We start from the raw sequence: 20,970 nt of genomic DNA on the forward strand, positions 1-20,970 counted from the left end.
GTCGACTAACATTTGGTCGATTATGAGATATTTGTTTTTCTCCACATATCCCTAATTTGCCAAAAGGCAGAAGTGTTAATATATGTTGAGAATGGCCTCTGTCTTACCCTCCTCTTTCTCATAAGTGGTATTCACTAAGGGAAAGAGTTGTTTTAAGTCTAAAGAAACTGTCTGGCAAATTTCTTTTAGTAGACCCTGTTTGGTGGGGATACAGTAATTTGGATTATTACATCATCACAAAGCCACATGGGGTACAGCAGTTGTTGTAGTCTCTGGGCCAAATCATTATTCATGTCATCACAGCAGAATTACCTTTTCCATCAGTGGTGTGCTTGGCTGGTTAAACCACTTATTATTGACAAGTTGAGGAAGTTTGATGGTGGGGAAAATGGAACCCAGCCATACAGTGTGATAAATTCTCATCAGCATCTAAAAAGTTTTCTGCTGCAGCGCAGTTCATTGCTTTCTTATGAACGCTATATATCTTGCAAGAATATTACAACTCATGCTTTCAGTGCTGTTGTGTGTATATAAAACTTTCCACAGAGACAAAAAGCAAATACAGCTTAATGTGAGGAAACAGTGAGGGCTGATAAAAGTGATGTGAACATTAAATTATTCCCCACAAGCCTTCTGCTTTCTTCGCAGCTTAAAAGCAAGGCAGATAACTGAAATTTGATGATATTATTCAGTACCCAGGATTTTAATGAAATGATCTCTCCATACCAATCTGCTGTATTTCCATGTCTTATTTTAATGACCATGTATACTAATGTATGCATTGTTTTCGGCTCTGTAAACATACAGATTCTCTAATTGTATGCCAAATAGAAACTGTGCAGCAGACATTGACACTTGCAGTGAGATGAAAGGTGAGCTTGTGTGTTTGTCAGATATTATTCCGGCTGGCATGTGAGGAAATGAGGAAAGAACAGAGAGGAGATGGAAGCAGAGAGAGGAAATGATGCTCTTATCTGAAATCCTTAATAGATCACCCCAAACATGATTTATACAACAAGCAAAAGTAAAGGTTTATTGAAAGCTTCACCCTCATTCACGGTGCAGCGTAGCAGGTAGCAAATGCAGAGAGCTGGAGCAACAAAAGAAATTATGTTTTAGATTGTTTCTACAACTCCTCTATATTATCGGTCCCTGGTATCACATCCAGTCTTTTTTCTCCCTCCTGCCGTCTGTCTATTTACTCTGTGTGTCACTGTCTGCAGTGTTTCTGTGACTTTAGTGTGCTGAGATAAAGACTAAAGGATCAATATGAGGCACTTGGACCTCACCAGACCCAAATATTAACTGTGTTGAAAAGGACATTGATTCAGAGACATCAACAGTGACCCAGAAAACATTACAATTACCAGCTTGATAACTCAGTGTAGCTAAAACAGCAACAAAAATGCTATTTTCATGGCCAACTCACACAAACACACAACGTCTGAAAGCTGAGGCAATAATAACAACAGCAGCCTGACCATTCTCTCTCTCTCTACACCTCTAACTCTTAAAAAAAACATCCAATTTGTTTACCAGGGAACAAAAATCATTAAAAATTCTTTGCAGCCCAGCAAGTGATAATGATTTCTCGCTGATTGTTGTATCTTAAACTTGTAAGATTTCAGTGTAAAAACAATTTAACACAAAGTAAAGCTGCAGCACAGAAAAACATCCATCCCTCCATAATCCTGACTCTATGGACATGCCCTTACTGTATCCTCATCATGATCTGGATTGTTTTTGTGGGAAATCTCTTTCAAAATTAAGAGTCACGTGCAAAACTGTTATTACATGATCAACCAATGTCTTAAAGCTCAGGTGTGTAGGATTTAGCGGCAACAAGCAGTAAAGTTGCAGAACTGAAACCTATAGCATTTGCAAAGTAGGAGAGCTTTGGTGGCCAACACGAAAATGCCAAAACATGAACGGCCCTATCTAGAGCCAATGTTTGGTTTGTCTGTTCTGGGCTACTCTAGAACAACATGCCGGGCCCTGTGAAAGAGGACCTGCTCCTTATAGTATGTAGATATACATGGCTCATTCTAAAGAAAACACAATGATTCTTATTTTCAGGTGATTATATACCCTTTTAGGACCGATGTCACAATGATGTCAGTTTGGGGTCCATGTCATTGGTCCGACAGCCCATTGGTCCGACATCCCATTAGTTCGATGGTCCGCGGTGCTGAATGGCTCCCAGCGGGCGTATTTCTGCCTTGATGGTGCGCCGCGACCGGCTCTGGGTCAGCTGGGAAAGGCTTGAGGTGGAGCAGGCTCACGGCTTATGTGTTTGTCACTTTCTTTTTCATTTTAACCCACACCATGATCTTTTCCTAACCCTAACCAAGTGGTTTTTGTGCCTAAACCTAACCAGACCTTAACCACAGGGCATCATGATGATTTCGGAACAACGGGACTTCGGAACAATGGGTTTAATATGGTCGGAACAATGGGATGTCGGACCAATGGGCTGTTCCCGTCAGTTTGTTAGCTTGAGGCAAAACACAACTCATCACCACAGGGCTGTAGGCTACATAGGAGTCTTAAAATGTCATCTTGATGTGTTATTGGGTGCTAGAATAGAAGGAGTCATGGCTCAAAAATTTATGACGTATCAGCAGCCACTGCCTGTCAACAAAGATAAAGACAACTAGGGTTAAATGCAATAAGATGAAAGGACTGGATGGAGGCGATCATCAAAAATGCTCACATGTGCATTAGGGAAAATGTATTGTTGTAGGAATGAATAATGTTCTGTGTATTAAGGGATATCATGTCCACCTAATCAGAAATTGGAAAGGTATTAAGAGGAATATTGGATTTCTCTGTAATGCTAACTGTTTAGCGCATTAGCTAATGTTAGCTTCGATAGCAAAACAAACTGGATGAAACCGTTCAAGTGTCGTCCTCCATTGTAAGATTGGCATTGTAATCAACCAAAGCCGGCCATCCCACCTTCAGCAATCCTGTCAAATCATCCATCCACTGAGTGAGAGCATACGGGTCGGCCAGTCTGGTCCCGAACAGTCCAGTTTGAGCCAGAGTGTGCTCCGGCTCTTGGAATGAGTATTTCTAAAAATTTTGGTGGTGATCGGTTGAAGCGAAGTGGATGAAATAATAAAATGGCAGGAAATCCGAGCTGCTTGGCGGAGGTCTGTGCTCTCCGAGTGCTCTAGTTGTAAATATTATATTCTATTTCTGCCATTAGATGTCCCAAAACCCTACACACTGGACCTTTAATAGATTATTGTATCACATTTATGTCACTTACATGGCACATTAATCATGTGCAGGCAGCATCAACAGGTGCTGACAAGAAAACAAGTTGCACTGAAATATGTGTGCAGCTTTCATTTTTTTGAGGTTTAATAGGCCAATTCAATTAATGTTCCTGATGCAACAGTGTGACTGAGCATTTTATAGGGAAGCTTTGAAGATTTACTTAATGTAGAAAAAAATGAGAGAGCCAGACACTATGAAATTGCTGAAGCTTAAACGCATCTAAAATTAGAGTAAATAAAAACTTCCAAAGACAATGTAGAGTTTAATAATGCATCAAGTCAAGCTCTTTACTGTCATTTGAAGAAAAAGTACTTCATTAATCCCTCTTTTGGGACTTTTTTTTTCATTCTTGTGCACGCACAGGACCTGTAAACATACATTACTGCTGTCAGAGTGATGGGGCTGTCATAGTCAGGTGCTCTGAGCAGTTGGGGGTTCAGTGCCTTGCTCAAGGGCATCTCTGCAACGTGATTGCATGTACAGAAGACAAATTGTCAAGTCAAACCCGAGCTTGCTCTGTGACATATTCCCCAGCTCTCCTCCATATCAGTTTTCCCTCCTCCGTCCCCTTCATGCGACCGTAATGACTTACTTATTCCTTTGCATTTATTCCACACTATCCCACTCATCCCTTTTTCCCTTGGTAAGTTTTGAAATGTTGGTGAGGGCCTGTCAAGGGCACGATGCAGGGAAGATAAAACATTTTCATGAGGCCACTGGGCAGCAGCAGCTTGTAGCTAGCAGATAAGTACGCACTGTGAATTTTAACATTATTCAAAAAAGTGACATCTGTGTTCCTGGTGCCAAAGGCTGCACTGTGGGCAAGTTTGAAAAATTATAGATGTGCAAGGTGTTGGGTGGCAAAGTGTTATGCACAGTTTGAAAAAAAACAGCCTTCATGCGCTGTTACCAATCACTTTAGGTGGGGACAGGCTGCCAAGCTGTTATTTGTGGCCGCATAAAGTCCATCTCGACAAGCGTGATGACTAATCTCACCATAATGACAGCACAACCCTGAGACCTGGAGCTCTTCACCCAGACACATCTGTGCTCAATTACTGCAAATAATTCAACCAGTAACAGCATCTTAGTAGGTGGGTGGTGGACTCATGGCAGAATGAACGGGAAAGAGGATGAGGAGAAGGAGGAGGAGGCCAGAGAGGAGCAGAGGTTGCAGAGTGAAGTGAAAGAGATGTAGTTTGCTGCAAAGTGAATTCAACTGTGTGTGAGCAAAGCTGAATCTTAAATCCTTGAACATTTTATCAGTTTTTTGCCAGCCAAAGACTACTTTTATTTAAAAAGTGGCACTTGTGACCTTTTGGACATTTTACTTTGGAATAAATGCGTCTGTGGGCTGGGAAGGGAGGACAGCAGAAATGGACTGCACATGTTGAAGGTGACAAAGTCATTTCAGCAAAAAAAAAAACTTTTATGTGAGCTGACCTGGAGCAAAGCACTCAATATGCATTCACTACATGCCACTGGTGAGGCAGGCCAGAACTATATTAGAAACCACTGAACCTCACCAGAAATCAAATCACACTTTGGTCATAAAAATGCTAATATTTACATGCAGCAGTCTCTCAAAGTTGCGACTGTGTTTGTGCGCCTGCTTATGTTTAAGATTGGATGCTTTTGCTACAGCGGGGTGTTCACACTCTCCCTGGAGACAGTAGCTGTGTTGATGAATGGTAAACTACTATGGAGTTAGTACAGTGTAAGAAGTGAGAAGTAAAAGTTCATTTTGTATGAATTGAGAGGAATGTGTGGTGGGCTGCATTAATCATCTTGTTTCCTCATGCATTCTGTGCAGAGAGGCAAACTTACACTGATGAGGAATTTATCATGCAGTTTGGGTGAACACAGGTCTTTTCTCTCTTTCTCATTTTGCTATTGCTGTCTCCTTAGGTATTTTGCATGACTGTTGGGAACTCATTTTACAGCTCCAGTTGCTCTTCTACATGCTTCATCAAACATAATCTGCACTCAGAGGCACAATTTAAGCTAATAATAATCAGTGAGAGATGTATTTAAAATGTCAAAGGGGTCATTTCCTTTAATTTCGTATCAATTTCAAATTATTACATGACCTTAATACACATGCTTGAGCTCAAGAACACATATGTATTCCACTGTCTATCTTTGTTGTCTTTCTTGTTGTCTGTTAAGTCACACTTGTTTGTAATTTGTTTTTGTCACAGATCCCTCTGCTCACCAGAGGCAGAAGCCGCCTGCCACTGAACTCTGCTACAAGACTGAAATCAGCAGTCTAATGGACTTCAACTCCCCGGACGCTTCTCTGGACAAAGGTAGGACCTGTTGGACCACAGCTTAAATGTTAAAGATTTTCCTATAGTGCCAGTACCTGCAAATACACAATACATGAGAGCAATTGGAGCTAATTGTAGCCCCTCTGCATCAATCCCTCTCCCTCCTCAGCATTTGCTGCTTGCACCTGTTGTTGTAGCAATGGGCCTCCATCACACAGGATATTGCAGCTACACTAAGGAGGACTGTTGCTACCAATCCAGGTTACATCTGGCTGCTAATGAACCCAACGAGTCTTGGATTTAAAAAAAAAATCACAAACATTTTTACAACTAATCAGGCAAAAGCTGCTTCTTAATTTAGTCTGTGTGCACGTTAGCGGTGAACCAGGAACACAATTACTGACAACTGTTTGTTTGTGTTTATGTGCAATTTGTACTTTGGCAATTTGGCCACTTGTTGCATGCTTGGATGGACCAGCAGGGCAGAAATTATAACTCTCATTGCAGCACAGTTATAACACAGTGAGGTAATAATGGTCCTGGCTGAAGCTGTTCTACATAAACTGGGTTTGTAAGAAGAATGTAACAAGTCAATATGGTGTCAGCAATCTAAGTTTTATTCAGTTGGTTTAAGTGTTGGAAGTATTACATGACAGGGGTGATATACAGTAAAAACAGTTTTTCCCCCCACATAGCCTTCAATTTTGAATTTATTTTCCACTTCACAAAAGCATAAGTGACCCTTGATCATTATTGAACCACAACAGTGCAGCTGAGCTTTAAATATTTTGAGTTTCCTTTTTCTGTGGGCCCTCTGCAGTCTAGCCTTGAATAACCTTGTGTTTCTATTGTGAATTTTCAACAATAGCCTTGCTGAAGCAACGCACCTGTTAATTGCACCTTGTTATAGACATTATTGTGCACTTGACACTGAAACGGGAACCTGTTCCTATTTAAATCTGCTCATATTTTGATACCAAACTTCCAATTTGTTTTACTAATGACTGGTTATATCTTCCGTTCTTATTGAACTGTTGCTCAGAGGGATCTCTGTCTCTTTATGCCTTTTCACTTGTCAGTCTGGTTGAACCATTATACCGTGTTTTATTCTCCATGCACAAAACAAACCCTTCATATAAAATAACATTTGTAAAGAGGACTCTTTACAACATTTGAGAGTACACTACATAAGAATCTACCACAATACAATCCTATTAAACACAGGGGCAAGTCAAAGTTTTGAAGTTGTTTGAATGGTCAATTTAAACCCAAAGTATATCATTATAATTGGTGAGCTCTACTACAACCACATTATAATTTTACATACAGTACCTTTAGGCCTCTTGCACCACCTGTTTACATTTTATGGATTTGAAATTGATGTAAATTTATTAGAAAAAATGTTTTAATCCAGTGAGCTGACTCAGTAGTTGCCTTTGTCTGTACAGTGTGTCATGGCGTGCTGCTAGTCGAGACATTCTCTTGGTTCTTCTGAGGACAGTCTGAATGGTCATTGGTCAATATGGCTCCGTCAACAATCTACTATCAAGCTCTATATTCATCTGTGTTTACAATTCTGCCGTTAGTTCACAGCCACTTGCGTCACCATGACCTATCCCCTCAAAAAGCAGCCTGTAAACGTTAAAGCCTTTATTTATCACCAGACTCTTATCTAACTGGGTGGTCAGACGGTTCCCACATAGGCGTCATCAGCTCTCCACACAAACATAGTTACAGGCGTTTATCTGTCGTCTGTTTCCAGCCCTTTCAAGACAAAAGCTTTTTTCAAGGAGTTGCAGTCTTGTAGAGACGATCAAAGTGGCTAACGATGGCACCAGTACAAACGCATCTCTTCAATTGTGGATCCTGTATGACTGCCAGCTCCAGTATAGATCTCTAGTGTCACCCAAGGAGCCCCCAGGGGCCCTTTCCTCATTAGAGTGTCCTGCTTAGGGGTCTATTTGGCTGCCAGTTCTCTCTTCTCTCCTATTAGCGTCTGTCGATGTCGTGATGATACTGAAACAGCTCCCAAGTCATTGTTCAAAGAAGAGGGAACAGTGTGTGTTAGTTATATGACACTGCTGCAGATCAGTGCCTCATATGTATTGTATTTAGGAACAACTTTGAGATACTTGTATTCTACTTGAGTTTTTTCATTTCATGATCATCCATACACAACATATCTGGGGGAAATATTGAACTCTTAACTACATTTATCTGACAGCTAAGGTTGCTTTCAGTTGAAGATTTTACACATCAAACATATATACATTTATAAACTTTGCGTTGTTATAGATTAAACTGTTCACTTGTTAAAATGTCATGACAATGAATCAGTAATATTACAATAATATATATGAAAACACTCTGAATGGGGCCATTTTGCATTGGTTTTGGATATTACTGGTACATTTTTCTGCAAATACTTTACAAGTACTATTAAAACAGACCAATTATGCTCATTTTCAGGTCCATACTTGTATTTTTGGGTGTCTACTAGAACATGTTTACATGCTTTAAAGCTCAAAACTCACATTTTTTCCCTCATACTGTTTGTGCTTGAACACCTGTATACACCTGTGGTCTGAAACACTTTGTTTTAGCTCCTGTCTCTTTAAGTCCTTCTCCCAAAAAACCCAAGTCTGTTCTGATTGGTCACCGTGTTCAGGTCTTCCATGTCTTTGCGTCTCTGTAACAGAGAATAGTGACACTTTCTACCATGAAAAATCAACAATAAAAGCTTCTAAACTCAACCAGACCTGTTCCAGCAGGAATATGATCCAAAATCAAGGAGAATTTCAAAACATCGGGAACCAAGATTACAAGTTTCTCTCACATTACCATGTAGCTACATGTAGCAGTATAGGCTATGTAATGTAAACACTTGGAGTAATGTGCCTGGAGCAGATGACCATAGGCTGACCAAACATCCTCTTTTGCCCGGGCATGTCCACTTTTGACGTCCTGTCCGGGGCGTCCGTTTATAAATTGATGATAATGTCCGGTGTGTGTGTGTGTGGCACGGGACGCATATTTCTGTCCGAACCCGACAGTCATTCTGTTTTGTTATGTCAGAAACCGAACCGAGCCCGACATTATTTAATGACTAAAGCACTGAGTTTGTGTCACACAGTTGTTACAGTTACAGGCTATTTAACAGGCCGGGCGTGCGCTGTGGGTGCTCCGCGGAGAGGGAGACCTCCGTGTTTGAGATGGGAGCGGGCAGCGGGAGGTCCAAGGCTTCCAGCGAGGGGAGAGGGAGAAATAAAACAAAATAAGATAAAAAAAACCTGTCTCCCTCTTTTATTTTATTTTCAGCATTTAATCAAGGTGGAGGCGGGTGGCTGGAGGTCCGAGACTTCCAGAGAGGAGAGAGGTAGAAACAAACAGCCAATGTGTGTCTGTGTGTGTTATGTTCAGGTGTTGTCACGTAAATAACAGTGCCCAAGCAATAAACAGGACAGACAATAGGATTTTATTTATTTTTACACTACATTTTCACTGAAAGCTGACCGAATCCAACCCGAGCCCGAATACAATTTAAACATAAGCTGACCGAACCCGGCCCAACCCGTCGGGTAGGCCTACTGTCGGGACCCGTCGGGCTCGGATCGGGTAGCGACACTCTAGCGTGTGTGTTTGTGTGTGTGTGTGTCCCCTATCTATCGGGGCCTATCTGAATTTCTGTCTTTGAGAGATGTTATTTTGTAATATAACTGAATATTCTATCCATACATATAAACTTTAAACATATTAAAATTATAAGGCATCTTTGAGTAAACTGCGAGTATCATTTAAGTAGGCTATCTCATGGCCGGGCCGAGTGTCCTCTTTTTTGGAAATCAAAATATGGTCACCCTAGATGACCATATAAAGAAATCTGTCACAATCTGATGTCAGCATGTAGCCCAAGTAGAAAAAAAACATTTGTAACAGAGTATTCAGACCGATCTGAGACGGAGGTTTCAGCTCTCAGGGATTACTTTTACTCACGTTTAACTCTTTATTTAAAACTTCGGACACATTTAATATGAACAGCTGACATTGTCACAGTATATCTAGGACAGTTCCTTTAAGCATATACTGTTGAATTTCACATCTTTTGCACTGGCATGTTTTTTTCCCTTTCATTGTGGTATTACTATATTAACTTAAGTAAAAGACCTTTCACTGCTGATCTGGGGTCAGCTTTTTGTGTTCAGTGGATGAAACTGCAAAATATGCTGAAAGATTTTTTAGATTTTGGGAGTCATTTGGAAGTCAAGAGAGCAGACACTGCACTCGAGGTGAGGTTATGCACACATTCTTTAATTAACATGTTGGTATTTGCGCGCGCGCACACACACACACACACACACTCTCCTTCAGCACAAACCAGCTGCTGCATTAGGTCTGTGGTTGTTTCCTGGGTGCTGCAATTGTGCAGACTCAGGGAAAACACATACACACGCACCGACAACCCCTGCAGTGGCCAAGGCCACATACATCACCGCAAGTTTCATCCCAATGAGAACAGAGAAGTGAGGGGCTGTGTTATCAGCAGATTCATCTCAGGTCTGCAGTAAGAGCGAGACAGAGAGACAGGGAAGGAGAGGGGAAACAAACGTAAGCAGTGAGCACTGTATCATTATGGAGACAGGTGCTGCTTCTGCACATTAACTGGCAATGATGTCACTAGCTGGGTGAAGCCTGGCATGTGGGCTGGTTTAAATAGGAAGGTCAGCGCAAAGAAGTCAAGCAGGGCATCCAGAAAAAATAGGCTTAGGAGGGAAGAGGAGACAGGGAAGGAGAGAGAAAAATCAGGGGGAAAAAAGGTGAAGAGCACCAGGAGGAGGAGGAGGAGGAGGAAGAGGTGAGAGATTGCCTGAGGACATTGTGTTGCTTGCAAATGTATTCTGATTAACGAGAGAAAATCATACAGGGAAAGGGGGAGGGGAGGGAGAGACGGACATGAACAAAAGAACAATAAAATAAGGGAGAATGTGAAGGTGTGGGTGTGGGTGTGGGTGCATGTGTGGAGTGGTCTCTGCTGAGCACTTCCATTTTTCTCATGCGCTGACACTTTCCAAAACACCTGCCCCCACCGAAGCCCGCTTATAGCCATTGGGAGGGTGGCACTTATATTGCCTCCAGCAACAATATCCAGGCCTCTCCACTGTAATTTACACACGTCAGGAATAGCTGCTCAGAAATGCACAAACACAATGGCTGCAGTTAGCTTTTTTAAATATGACTCATATTATTTAACTCTGCCAGAATGTAACATCGGACATTGTTTGTATTGTGGCCATTGCGAGTATGCTCACTTTGTGATCGCAGTCCTGCAGAGTATTGACTCAGTCCAGCCAGACTGCTTGTATGGCCAAAGACAAGAAGAGGAAGAGAAAAGGTCACATAGACCAGAGATCACAGTGGGAATATAATTATAGAGATGTAATGGGAGTTTCACACCATGAATCCGCTAGTGGTATCATGATTGTCAAAATCCATGATTCAGTTTCAGCACTGAATGCTACGACATTTTTCAACTATTGAGTCTTCATTCATAAAGATTAATGGATTATTGTGTTTATACCCTGACAGAGGTCATTAACAATTTCAAGTTCTTCTTTAAAAAGACACTTTACATGGTATTAAGTGGAATATAACTACCCAATTTACTAAGGCTATATGGTCAAATTTAAATAATATATTAAAATTTAGTATCAATTACTTATTTTATCCGTCAATTGGGAACAAACCAGTTCTGTTGTTTCTCCATCATCTCTGACTGTGACAAAGGCCGTTGTGTCTGGAAAGAGAATCGCTGATCGTGCTTTTGATTTCAATGATGAAACTTGAGAGCTCATTTCGATCGAGTTTTAGTTTAGAATTGAAATTGTGACACCCCTTGGATCCGCACCCATGAAATCTCAAAAATTGTTGTGCAGCACTCACGGACAAAGGGGTTTTCTGTGTGCTCGGGTGCCTCTGTCCTCTGGCCTTTCCATTAAAGTCGACTGAGGGGTTGAAATGGACAAAGGGAGCAGAGCAGCAGTCTGATTATCTGCCTTCTCTGTCAGTTTTTAACTGCTTCATTAAAGAAGGCTGCTGACAAGTGCAGCTCAAAGGTCATAAAGTCAAAAAGTGAGATTCCAAGGGGTCTAGATTTAAAGCCTAATTTAAGTAGTCATCAAAGGAAACATTACTTCTTCCTGAAAGTTGTGTGCGGGTACGTGCCAGTGTGTCGGTGTGTGTGTGTGTGTGTGTGTGTGTGTGTGTGTGTGTGTGTGTGTGTGTGCGTCCAAAACTTTGTTGCACTGGAACATCAGAGGAATTCCCAGAGACACAAACTTCTATTAGCCTCACTTCCTCCTCTGAGCCTTTTCCAAATGCTCTTACTGTCTTCAACTTCTCTCGTTCCCTTAGAATCCATTCAGAGGCAGGTTAAATACATCTCCAAGATGTTACATTTAACTTTGCCAAGTACTATATTTATGGTCTAAATTTAGATCTGGAGCTGTGCTGTTCAATTAATCAATCAAAACTTTTTTTGTATACATACTAAAAATGCAGATGAATAGAAAATGTCAAAGCACAGGTCAGTGCAGCACACAGTATGTGTCTTCGTTCATTTTATTGCAGTGACGGTTGCTAAGCAGCTGCTGCAAAGTGTGTGTGATGTGTACTATCAGTGCATCCGAAATTGCCAGGTCTCAGACTGTCTGAAATTCTTTTTTGTTGGCACCTCGCTTTTTCTCTGGTAAATGGACCAGAAACAGCAAATGCGCATTCAGTGACCTTCGTCTGACAGCTCAGCAAGCCTTCAATCTGCTGGTGATAGTATCACCAAGTCACACTAAATGAATTTTGAGGCACACAAGGGATGGCAAATAAGTAAAAAAGTAAATGAAAAAGATGTTATACTTTATTAAAATATACCTAATACGTTGTGAGTGTAAATGTTAGGCATTCAAAATTGTTATGTTATTATTATATTATATTAGTATTAGATAGAAACCACTTGGGCTGCCAGATTGTCAGCAGCAGGCATCCAAGAGACACAGCGCCAAACAAGAGTGAATCTTGGATCAGCTTTCACTTTTACTTTGGTTAGCGAGCTTGTTTACAAACAGCAACTCACAATCCTGCATAGAGTACCTTTATGATATGCTCAGATATACTGTATGTTTTTCATGGCTCTGTATTGGAAAGAATCTGGCAGTGCGATACACATCACAATACAGAGGTTACAATTCAATATACTGCGATCTATTGCAATACTGTAAGCAAAGTGCTAAATAGACCCTTTACTGTAAGTCAACAGTATGGTGTTTTTTTGTGGGTGGGGCTGAGCTGGAGGCAAAACAATTCTGCACAAACATTAGCCAGCACTAGCTAGTAAGTTCTGTTGGCTTGTTTTAGACAATGGAGGAAGATGATGGAAGTGGTGCGTTCAGAAATACTCATTCAAAGTGCCAGAGCACACTCTGGCACGGACCGGACCAACCGTAAATTTGGAGCAGTGTCGGAATATACCCTTAGGTTATTCAGAGCACCGCACTCTAGCAGTGGCAGAGCACACTCTCAACACTCTGTCTGGGGAGACGTAGCAGCAAAGAGCCGAGCGGGGATAATGTATGGTTAACTAAAGCATTCGTCAATTCATATAGAAATATAAAGCTCAGTTCTATCAACAGGGCTCTCATTTTAGTGTAGAGCGTCAGACTGAATTTACGAACGCACCATGTCATGTTAGTCACTCTCTGGGACCGCGCATGTTACTTGAATAGATAAACACTGACAAACGGGACCAGACTGGCTGACCCGTGTGCACTCAGTGGATGGATGATTTGACAGGATTGCTGAAGGTGTGATGGCCGGCTTTGTGGTTGATTACTATGCCAATCTTACAGTAGAGTACAACACTTGAACGGTTTCCTATGTTTTGTTTTGCTATCAAAGCTAACGTTAGCTAATGCGCTAAAAAGGTCAGTCTTACGGAGAAATCCAGTATTCCTCTTAATACCTCCGTAATTTCTGGGGTGGACATGATAACCCTTAATACACATGACGTTATTCATCGTTACAACAGGAAATACTTTTTTCGTCTTATCGCATTTAACCATAGTTGTCTTTGTTTTCGCTGACAGGCAGTGTTGGCTGGTATGTGCTCAAATTTAAGTTTTGAGCCATGACTCCTTCTATTCTGGCTCCCAATAACACAACAAGATGACATTTTAAACTGACGTCATTGTGATGTCAGCCCTAAAAGGGTCTATAGCCATTTCTTTAAAATCTAATTTTAGGAGCCAGTGGTGCACACTTTATTACTGCCTGTTTCATGGTTTCACATGCTTCGTGTTCTTTGTGTTTACGCTAGCGGTATGTTGTTGGAGTGGAAGAGTCAAATGTCTGAAGATAGATAACAAGAGCGAGGGATCCAGCAGGTTGAGTGTTTACAACACAAAATGAGCCACTGCCACAAACCTTTGCATGGAAGTGGTTAATTAAAAATCCATAGTGTTTCTAAGAATCTATAGAGTATCACAAACCATAATATCATGATACTCAAGTGTAGCAATATTCTCTTACACCCCTAATGAAGAGGCTACATGAATAGTCCAGTATTATTTCAAATAGACTTCAAGTTTCTTTCATGTTTTCTTTGTACTCTGGGTATATTTTTTATTCGGTGCAATTTGACTTACATTAGATTGTATTTGTATACAGTATATTTAAACATTTCCCATAAAAAACAGAAATTTACACCTGTTATTTTATTAACCCCTTATCTGCCCAACCCAACCTACCCCGATAAATTACTGGTGGACACCAGTGGTTAAGGAAGCAGGGGTTGGTTCTGTGTCAAGTGCATGCTGGTGATTAAGTGTCATGAGGTATTGAAAATTATGAACTAAAAGTGGCCAAGAAATTAATACTACTCCAGGCAGAAATAAACTTTACAAGGTGTCTTGACTCGCCCTGAGGAGATTTGAACATCCAGAATAGACATGATGCTCTTTCGCTGCTGTTCCATTGAATCAGTGTAAAGAATTAATCAAATCCATGTTTTACAATGAAGCCCTTTTCCAAAACACAACACTCAGGATGAAACACCGGCCTATATTCTGTCACATTATATATTGCCCGTGTTTGTTTTGCCACTCCTAAATTTTCACTCACACCTCGTTAAGTTTTGGATTTACACTCAGGTGCAGCACTGCGCCAAGGTGCTGCTAGAGGTGTATTTTCTATTTCTGAATTCCACCTTGGAGTCTGACACGAGGCGAACAGCCAACTGGTACAACCAGTCACCGGTTGTAATACCGTCTGCCTGCCCTTCAAATGGCTGTTAAAAAGGCCCGCGGGCAGCTAATCTAAGCTGGCGTCTGGCAGTAGTGAATTGGCAGCGGAGGTGATGGTGGAGAGGGACGGTGGCTGTCGAGGCGGCCAGATCTGGAAGAGAGCTGAGTGGCACCTGGTGGCTGCCGGTTCCTTTTCACTGATTACTGAGCATGAAGGTTGGAAGTTCTGAGAATATGGAGGTGAATAGCCTAGCTAACAGAGATTGGAGGAGACAGTCTGAGGTGTATATATATATATATATATATATATATATATATATATATATATATAGCATGCACAGTAGTAATAGTGATGAGTATAGTAGAAGCAGTAGAAAAAACAAGCTCCAGACATGTAAGCAAACCTGTTAAAATGCAGAAGATGAAGTGCAGAGAGACAGACACCATTTAGACTCACAGTAGATCAACAATATATGGTTGCATACCCCTAGGTCTTATTTCAAACAAAGGGCTTTCAGTTGACATTTTAACGTTGACCCACCCTCCACATGTATGTGATTTGCCTGAGGTAAAAGAGTGAAAAGGTGGGGGGAGGATCTGAAGACAGTTATGGGACATCCTCTTTAAGGTCATAACAAATCCGGCACCTCAGCATAGCGCTACACTCATCCACAGCTGACCTAATTAGACAAAGTATACGCTGAGATGTCATAACTTTGAAAAAGCAATAACAGGAGTCAGCTGATCCTGTAGTTTGCTACTTGTTTAACACTAACAGGACTGCGGCAAAACAACATTCCAAACACACCTCAGTCATTTCAGTGAGACAACCAATTTGGCACAGGGGGCTTTGTCAAAAAAAATAAATAAAAAATTGGTCTACTTTGCAGCGAGCTTATGCAACCTCATCTGGCAGCACACTGCATTGGCCAGTCAAATATGTGCCAGAGCACATTCCAGGTAAAATGCCCTGAAACATGAATGGCAAAATTGCACTCTTCATCTTGCAGCTGTCAAGGTAGGATGAAATGATTTATGGTCTCACTTCTTTCCATAGTGTTATAAACTGCTCAGAGTTTGACACACAATAAGTCCTCAAACTCATGAATTTGTCACTCAAACTTCTTCATTGTGTTACATCTTCTCCATAGGTGGAAGAAGTGCTACGAATTTTTTACTTATGTGAATGTAGCAATACTGCAACAAAAACAGTCTGCATTTAAGATCTAACTTTAAAGTACAAGTGTTGTTTTTTTGTTAATACAGTACAGGCCAAAAGTTTGGACACACCTTCTCATTCAATGCGTTTTCTTTATTTTCAAGACTATTTACATTGTAGATTCTCACTGAAGGCATCAAAACTATGAATGAACACATGTGGAGTTATGTACTTAACAAAAAAAGGTGAAATAACTGAAAACATGTTTGATATTCTAGTTTCTTCAAAATAGCCACCCTTTGCTCTGATTACTGCTTTGCACACTCTTGGCATTCTCTCCATGAGCTTCAAGAGGTAGTCACCTGAAATGGTTTCCACTTCACAGGTGTGCCTTATCAGGGTTAATTAGTGGAATTTCTTGCTTTATCAATGGGGTTGGGACCATCAGTTGTGTTGTGCAGAAGTCAGGTTAATACACAGTCGACAGCCCTATTGGACAACTGTTAAAATTCATATTATGGCAAGAACCAATCAGCTAACTAAAGAAAAACGAGTGGCCATCATTACTTTAAGAAATGAAGGTCAGTCAGTCCGGAAAATTGCAAAAACTTTAAATGTGTCCCCAAGTGGAGTCGCAAAAACCATCAAGCGCTACAACGAAACTGGCACACATGAGGACCGACCCAGGAAAGGAAGACCAAGAGTCACCTCTGCTTCTGAGGATAAGTTCATCCGAGTCACCAGCCTCAGAAATCGCAAGTTAACAGCAGCTCAGATCAGAGACCAGATGAATGCCACACAGAGTTCTAGCAGCAGACCCATCTCTAGAACAACTGTTAAGAGGAGACTGCGCGAATCAGGCCTTCATGGTCAAATAGCTGCTAGGAAACCACTGCTAAGGAGAGGCAACAAGCAGAAGAGATTTGTTTGGGCCAAGAAACACAAGGAATGGACATTAGACCAGTGGGAATCTGTGCTTTGGTCTGATGAGTCCAAATTTGAGATCTTTGGTTCCAACCGCCGTGTCTTTGTGAGATGCAGAAAAGGTGAACGGATGGATTCCACATGCCTGGTTCCCACTGTGAAGCATGGAGGAGGAGGTGTGATGGTGTGGGGGTGTTTTGCTGGTGACACTGTTGGGGATTTATTCAAAATTGAAGGCACACTGAACCAGCATGGCTACCACAGCATCCTGCAGCGACATGCCATCTCATCCGGTTTGCGTTTAGTTGGACGATCATTTATTTTTCAACAGGACAATGACCCCAAACACACCTCCAGGCTGTGTAAGGGCTATTTGACCAAGAAGGAGAGTGATGGAGTGCTGCGGCAGATGACCTGGCCTCCACAGTCACTGGACCTGAACCCAATCCAGATGGTTTGGGGTGAGCTGGACCGCAGAGTGAAGGCAAAGGGGCCAACAAGTGCTAAACACCTCTGGGAACTCCTTCAAGACTGTTGGAAAACCATTTCAGGTGACTACCTCTTGAAGCTCATGGAGAGAATGCCAAGAGTGTGCAAAGCAGTAATCAGAGCAAAGGGTGGCTATTTTGAAGAAACTAGAATATAAAACATGTTTTCAGTTATTTCACCTTTTTTTGTTAAGTACATAACTCCACATGTGTTCATTCATAGTTTTGATGCCTTCAGTGAGAATCTACAATGTAAATAGTCATGAAAATAAAGAAAACGCATTGAATGAGAAGGTGTGTCCAAACTTTTGGCCTGTACTGTATTTCTGTAATAAACACTGATGTGAACAGCATTTATTTTCTAGTTTTATCATAGTGTAACTATTTTATAAATTGTTGGTATGTTTAATAATACATCTATCAGAGTTAATCACATTTTCTTATTATGTTTTACAATATATTGCATATCTAGATCTTACTGTATGTTTCTAAGTTCTGGAAAAGTTTGGTCTACAAAGTATCTAGTGTACTGATATCTGAAATAAATGTAGGGAAGTACATAATACAACATCTCCCTTTTTAGTAAAGTAGCATAAAATGGAAGTGATTGCATGAAGTATAATTATGTGAAATCTACACGTAAGTTTAGTACTTGAGTAGATGCACTCAACACTAGTTTCCGTCAGCACACCCACACCAATGCAACACCTTTGTTTTGTTCTTAACAGACGGCTGTTCGTGTTCTACGGCCTGAATCCACAGTAGACTTAATGTGAACTTCCATGTCGATGATATCTCTGTTTTAAAATTCAAATCAACACTGAATCGTAAAAAAAAAACAAAAAAAAAAAAAAAAAACAGAAAACTGCTTTTGTCTTTAATAGCTGAACACATTGGCTTGTGGTTAAAGTGCAGCCTGCTTGAAAATTCCAGCAACAGTGAACATTACAGCAGTTTTCTGCTGTTTGTGATCCGGACATGATTTACCCTTCACAGTGTTTTACAATGACTGAGACTGCCATTACCACTACATGACCGCGACATGTCCCTCATTCTATTTTTTTGTGGTGTAGGTAATCATGAATCATTTCTTTTAGTCAACTTCACAGTTCATTGGCCACTTTTTTCCCCTTCTAGTTCACACTTTGTGACTTATGGGCTGATCTTTTGTACAGGGGTTGTTTCAAGGTTTTGCTGTGCAAGCTGCATGTTGAGAAAAATCATGAGAACAGGGAAACTGGAAAGTCTGAATTTACGAGGATAGCGTGTCCATTAATGGTGCTTTCACACCTGCCCTGTTTGGTTCGGTTCAGTCGTACTCAAGTTCATTTGCCCTAGTGCTGTGTGTTTGGTAATGTAAACACAGCATTCACACTCGGGTGCACACCAAAACAACTGGGCTGAGACCTTCTTGAAGAGGTGGTCTTGGTCCAGTTACAAAGGAACTCTGGTGCGGTTCGTTTGTGGTGAGAACGAGTTCCGACCTCGATCCAAACCAGCTGCATGCATTACGTGTTGTTTGTGGTAAACAAGCATGAGCATGTTACAGTTCCGTAGGATTATTAATGTGCACCTCCTCCTGTACTGCCTTAATATGCACATTCAGCACATCCAATGCATCAAAACATTGTTTTCTAGTTGGAGCCGCGCCTCGTTTTCAAACTGTATGGTTCGCCTAAAATGAACAGTGACAGCAATATAGTCCATGCTGAGCAGCGCTAAAATCAACCCGCATAGTTGTCCCTCCATTGTGACATTAGAAAGTGTCGCATTTATCTTGCAAGTGTACTCTTCTTCAATGTTTTGTTTACTTCCTGGATTTTTCCTGCATGGAAATTCTGACCAATCAAGAGCAGCTTTCTTGCGCAAGGCATTTAATCCAGTCCGTTTGTTAATATTGCCGTGAGAACGGAATTATGCATCTTTGTAACAAAAGTAGTCCCTGATTGGGACCACAGCAAGTGACCTCTAGGTCTGAAAGCACCCTAACATGTGTATTGTGTGTTGTAACAAAGGCCAGTTAGACAGTGCTGAAGACAGGCATTTAAAAGATGGACTCCACATTGTTCAGAAAGCCGGGAAAAAAGAGCTGCGTTGATAAAAAAAAAAAAAATCCATGCACATTCACAAACACAAGTTGAATTAATTTCTAATCTCTGTCTCATTGTCTATGTTTTACTTTCTCACATAAACAATGAAAGGTTGACGTCTTCTTGGCAGTGTGAGGTGGAGCTGCTGTCCGTTGAGGTATTGTTTAAACTGACTGCAGGGAGAGGGAGATTGTCTGCTTTCATTGATTTTCATTTAAGGGATAGTGCTCTCAGCTCATCACCGCAAGGCATCCCAGAACTTAGAAACACGTGTGTGTACTTGTGTGCGATGCAACATCATACAAGGTCAGCATCAGCAATTTCAGCTAAACTGCTTTTTACATGCAACCCTTTTTTTTCCCACAATGTCGTGCATTCCAAGCTGTGCATGTCACAGAAACCTAATTTCCTGTTGTTCCGCAGTCCCAGTAGTGTGATTTGATGCTGTCTTAGTGTAGTGTAAATAGCCAGCGCGTGCCAAGTACATTCTTTTAATTAGGAAACCCAACAGACCTGCTGATTAGCACTTCATCTTCATAAGTGTCTGGGCCTGAGACGCAGCTGGACCACTTCCTAGTTACCTTACACTCTAGCTAGCATGTCCCAACAGGTCTGGAGCAAGAGGAGCGTAATTAATATGCTGTAGTCTGCCATCTACTGAGCAAGCAAAGGCGGTTTTGGTAATGCGGTCCATGTTCATTGCTTGTAAGCTACTGTATTTGTGAAATATGCAAGCTTGTTCACTGTTGCACAGTTGGGATCTTGGTTGCCCACAATGATAATCATAGCAGTACCCTTTGTCATTAAATGACCTTCTTCTAAGCATCCAGCGTTTAGGGTACTGCCCTGCAATCATTTCTCATGCAGCCAATTTGACCAGCGTGATTCTTTAAGTTACTTCACAGCCCACAGCTTCACATGATAAATGGCATTATTATATTTTTTCTCAGATTCTCTCTCTGAGTTTTTTTTCCTTCTCCAGAACGGGGGGGGGGGGGATTGCTGAGTCATCTCTTATCCTTGGATTTGTAATCTTAAGCCATTGAGACACAAGGTGTTCTTTATAGCCGATGTAAGTACCGCAGTCTTCCTCTTCTCTACCATTAAAAGGCATTTCTAACCATTTTATGAAACAGCCCTGTGACTGTAGGTGGAAAATAAGGTCCAACAAAAATCAATGACCGGATTTCAATTGTGTAGTACGGAATAGCTCATTGGCTCTCTCCCTGCTATCTGCTGAGTGTTATCATCAAGTTAATTCATCATATATTCACATGCACACACATGTTCACAACACAAAGCCTCACAGTCATCTTGTGCCTGTACCTTTAGCCCTCAATCTGCTGCGCATCAGCTGAGCTGCAGACCTGCGTGGGCCACAAACACCCCTTTGAGTAGGCAGTATTCAATTTCCTCACTTTGTCCATTATGCATGGACACAATACACATTAGGAGATTATTTTCTTT

At 41.2% G+C, this 20,970-nt stretch overlaps 1 protein-coding gene across 10 annotated transcripts in view; it reads left to right on the plus strand.

Moving 5' to 3' along the window:
• Positions 1 to 20,970, plus strand: part of kazna (kazrin, periplakin interacting protein a) — a 259,175-nt gene that overhangs the window by 171,274 nt on the left and 66,931 nt on the right. For all 10 annotated transcript variants that reach the window (XR_004502096.2, XR_004502095.2, XM_033634724.2 and 7 more), the window contains one exon: positions 5,487 to 5,594. Coding sequence is in view for 8 of the 10 variants with exons in the window: in XM_033634724.2 (XP_033490615.2) it covers positions 5,487 to 5,594 (108 nt within the window). In the remaining 2 variants the exon portion in view is untranslated. The remainder of the gene's footprint in view (positions 1 to 5,486; positions 5,595 to 20,970) is intronic.

This window comes from Epinephelus lanceolatus, chromosome 8 (genome assembly GCF_041903045.1).
Source record: "Epinephelus lanceolatus isolate andai-2023 chromosome 8, ASM4190304v1, whole genome shotgun sequence".
Classification (NCBI taxonomy): domain Eukaryota; kingdom Metazoa; phylum Chordata; class Actinopteri; order Perciformes; family Serranidae; genus Epinephelus; species Epinephelus lanceolatus.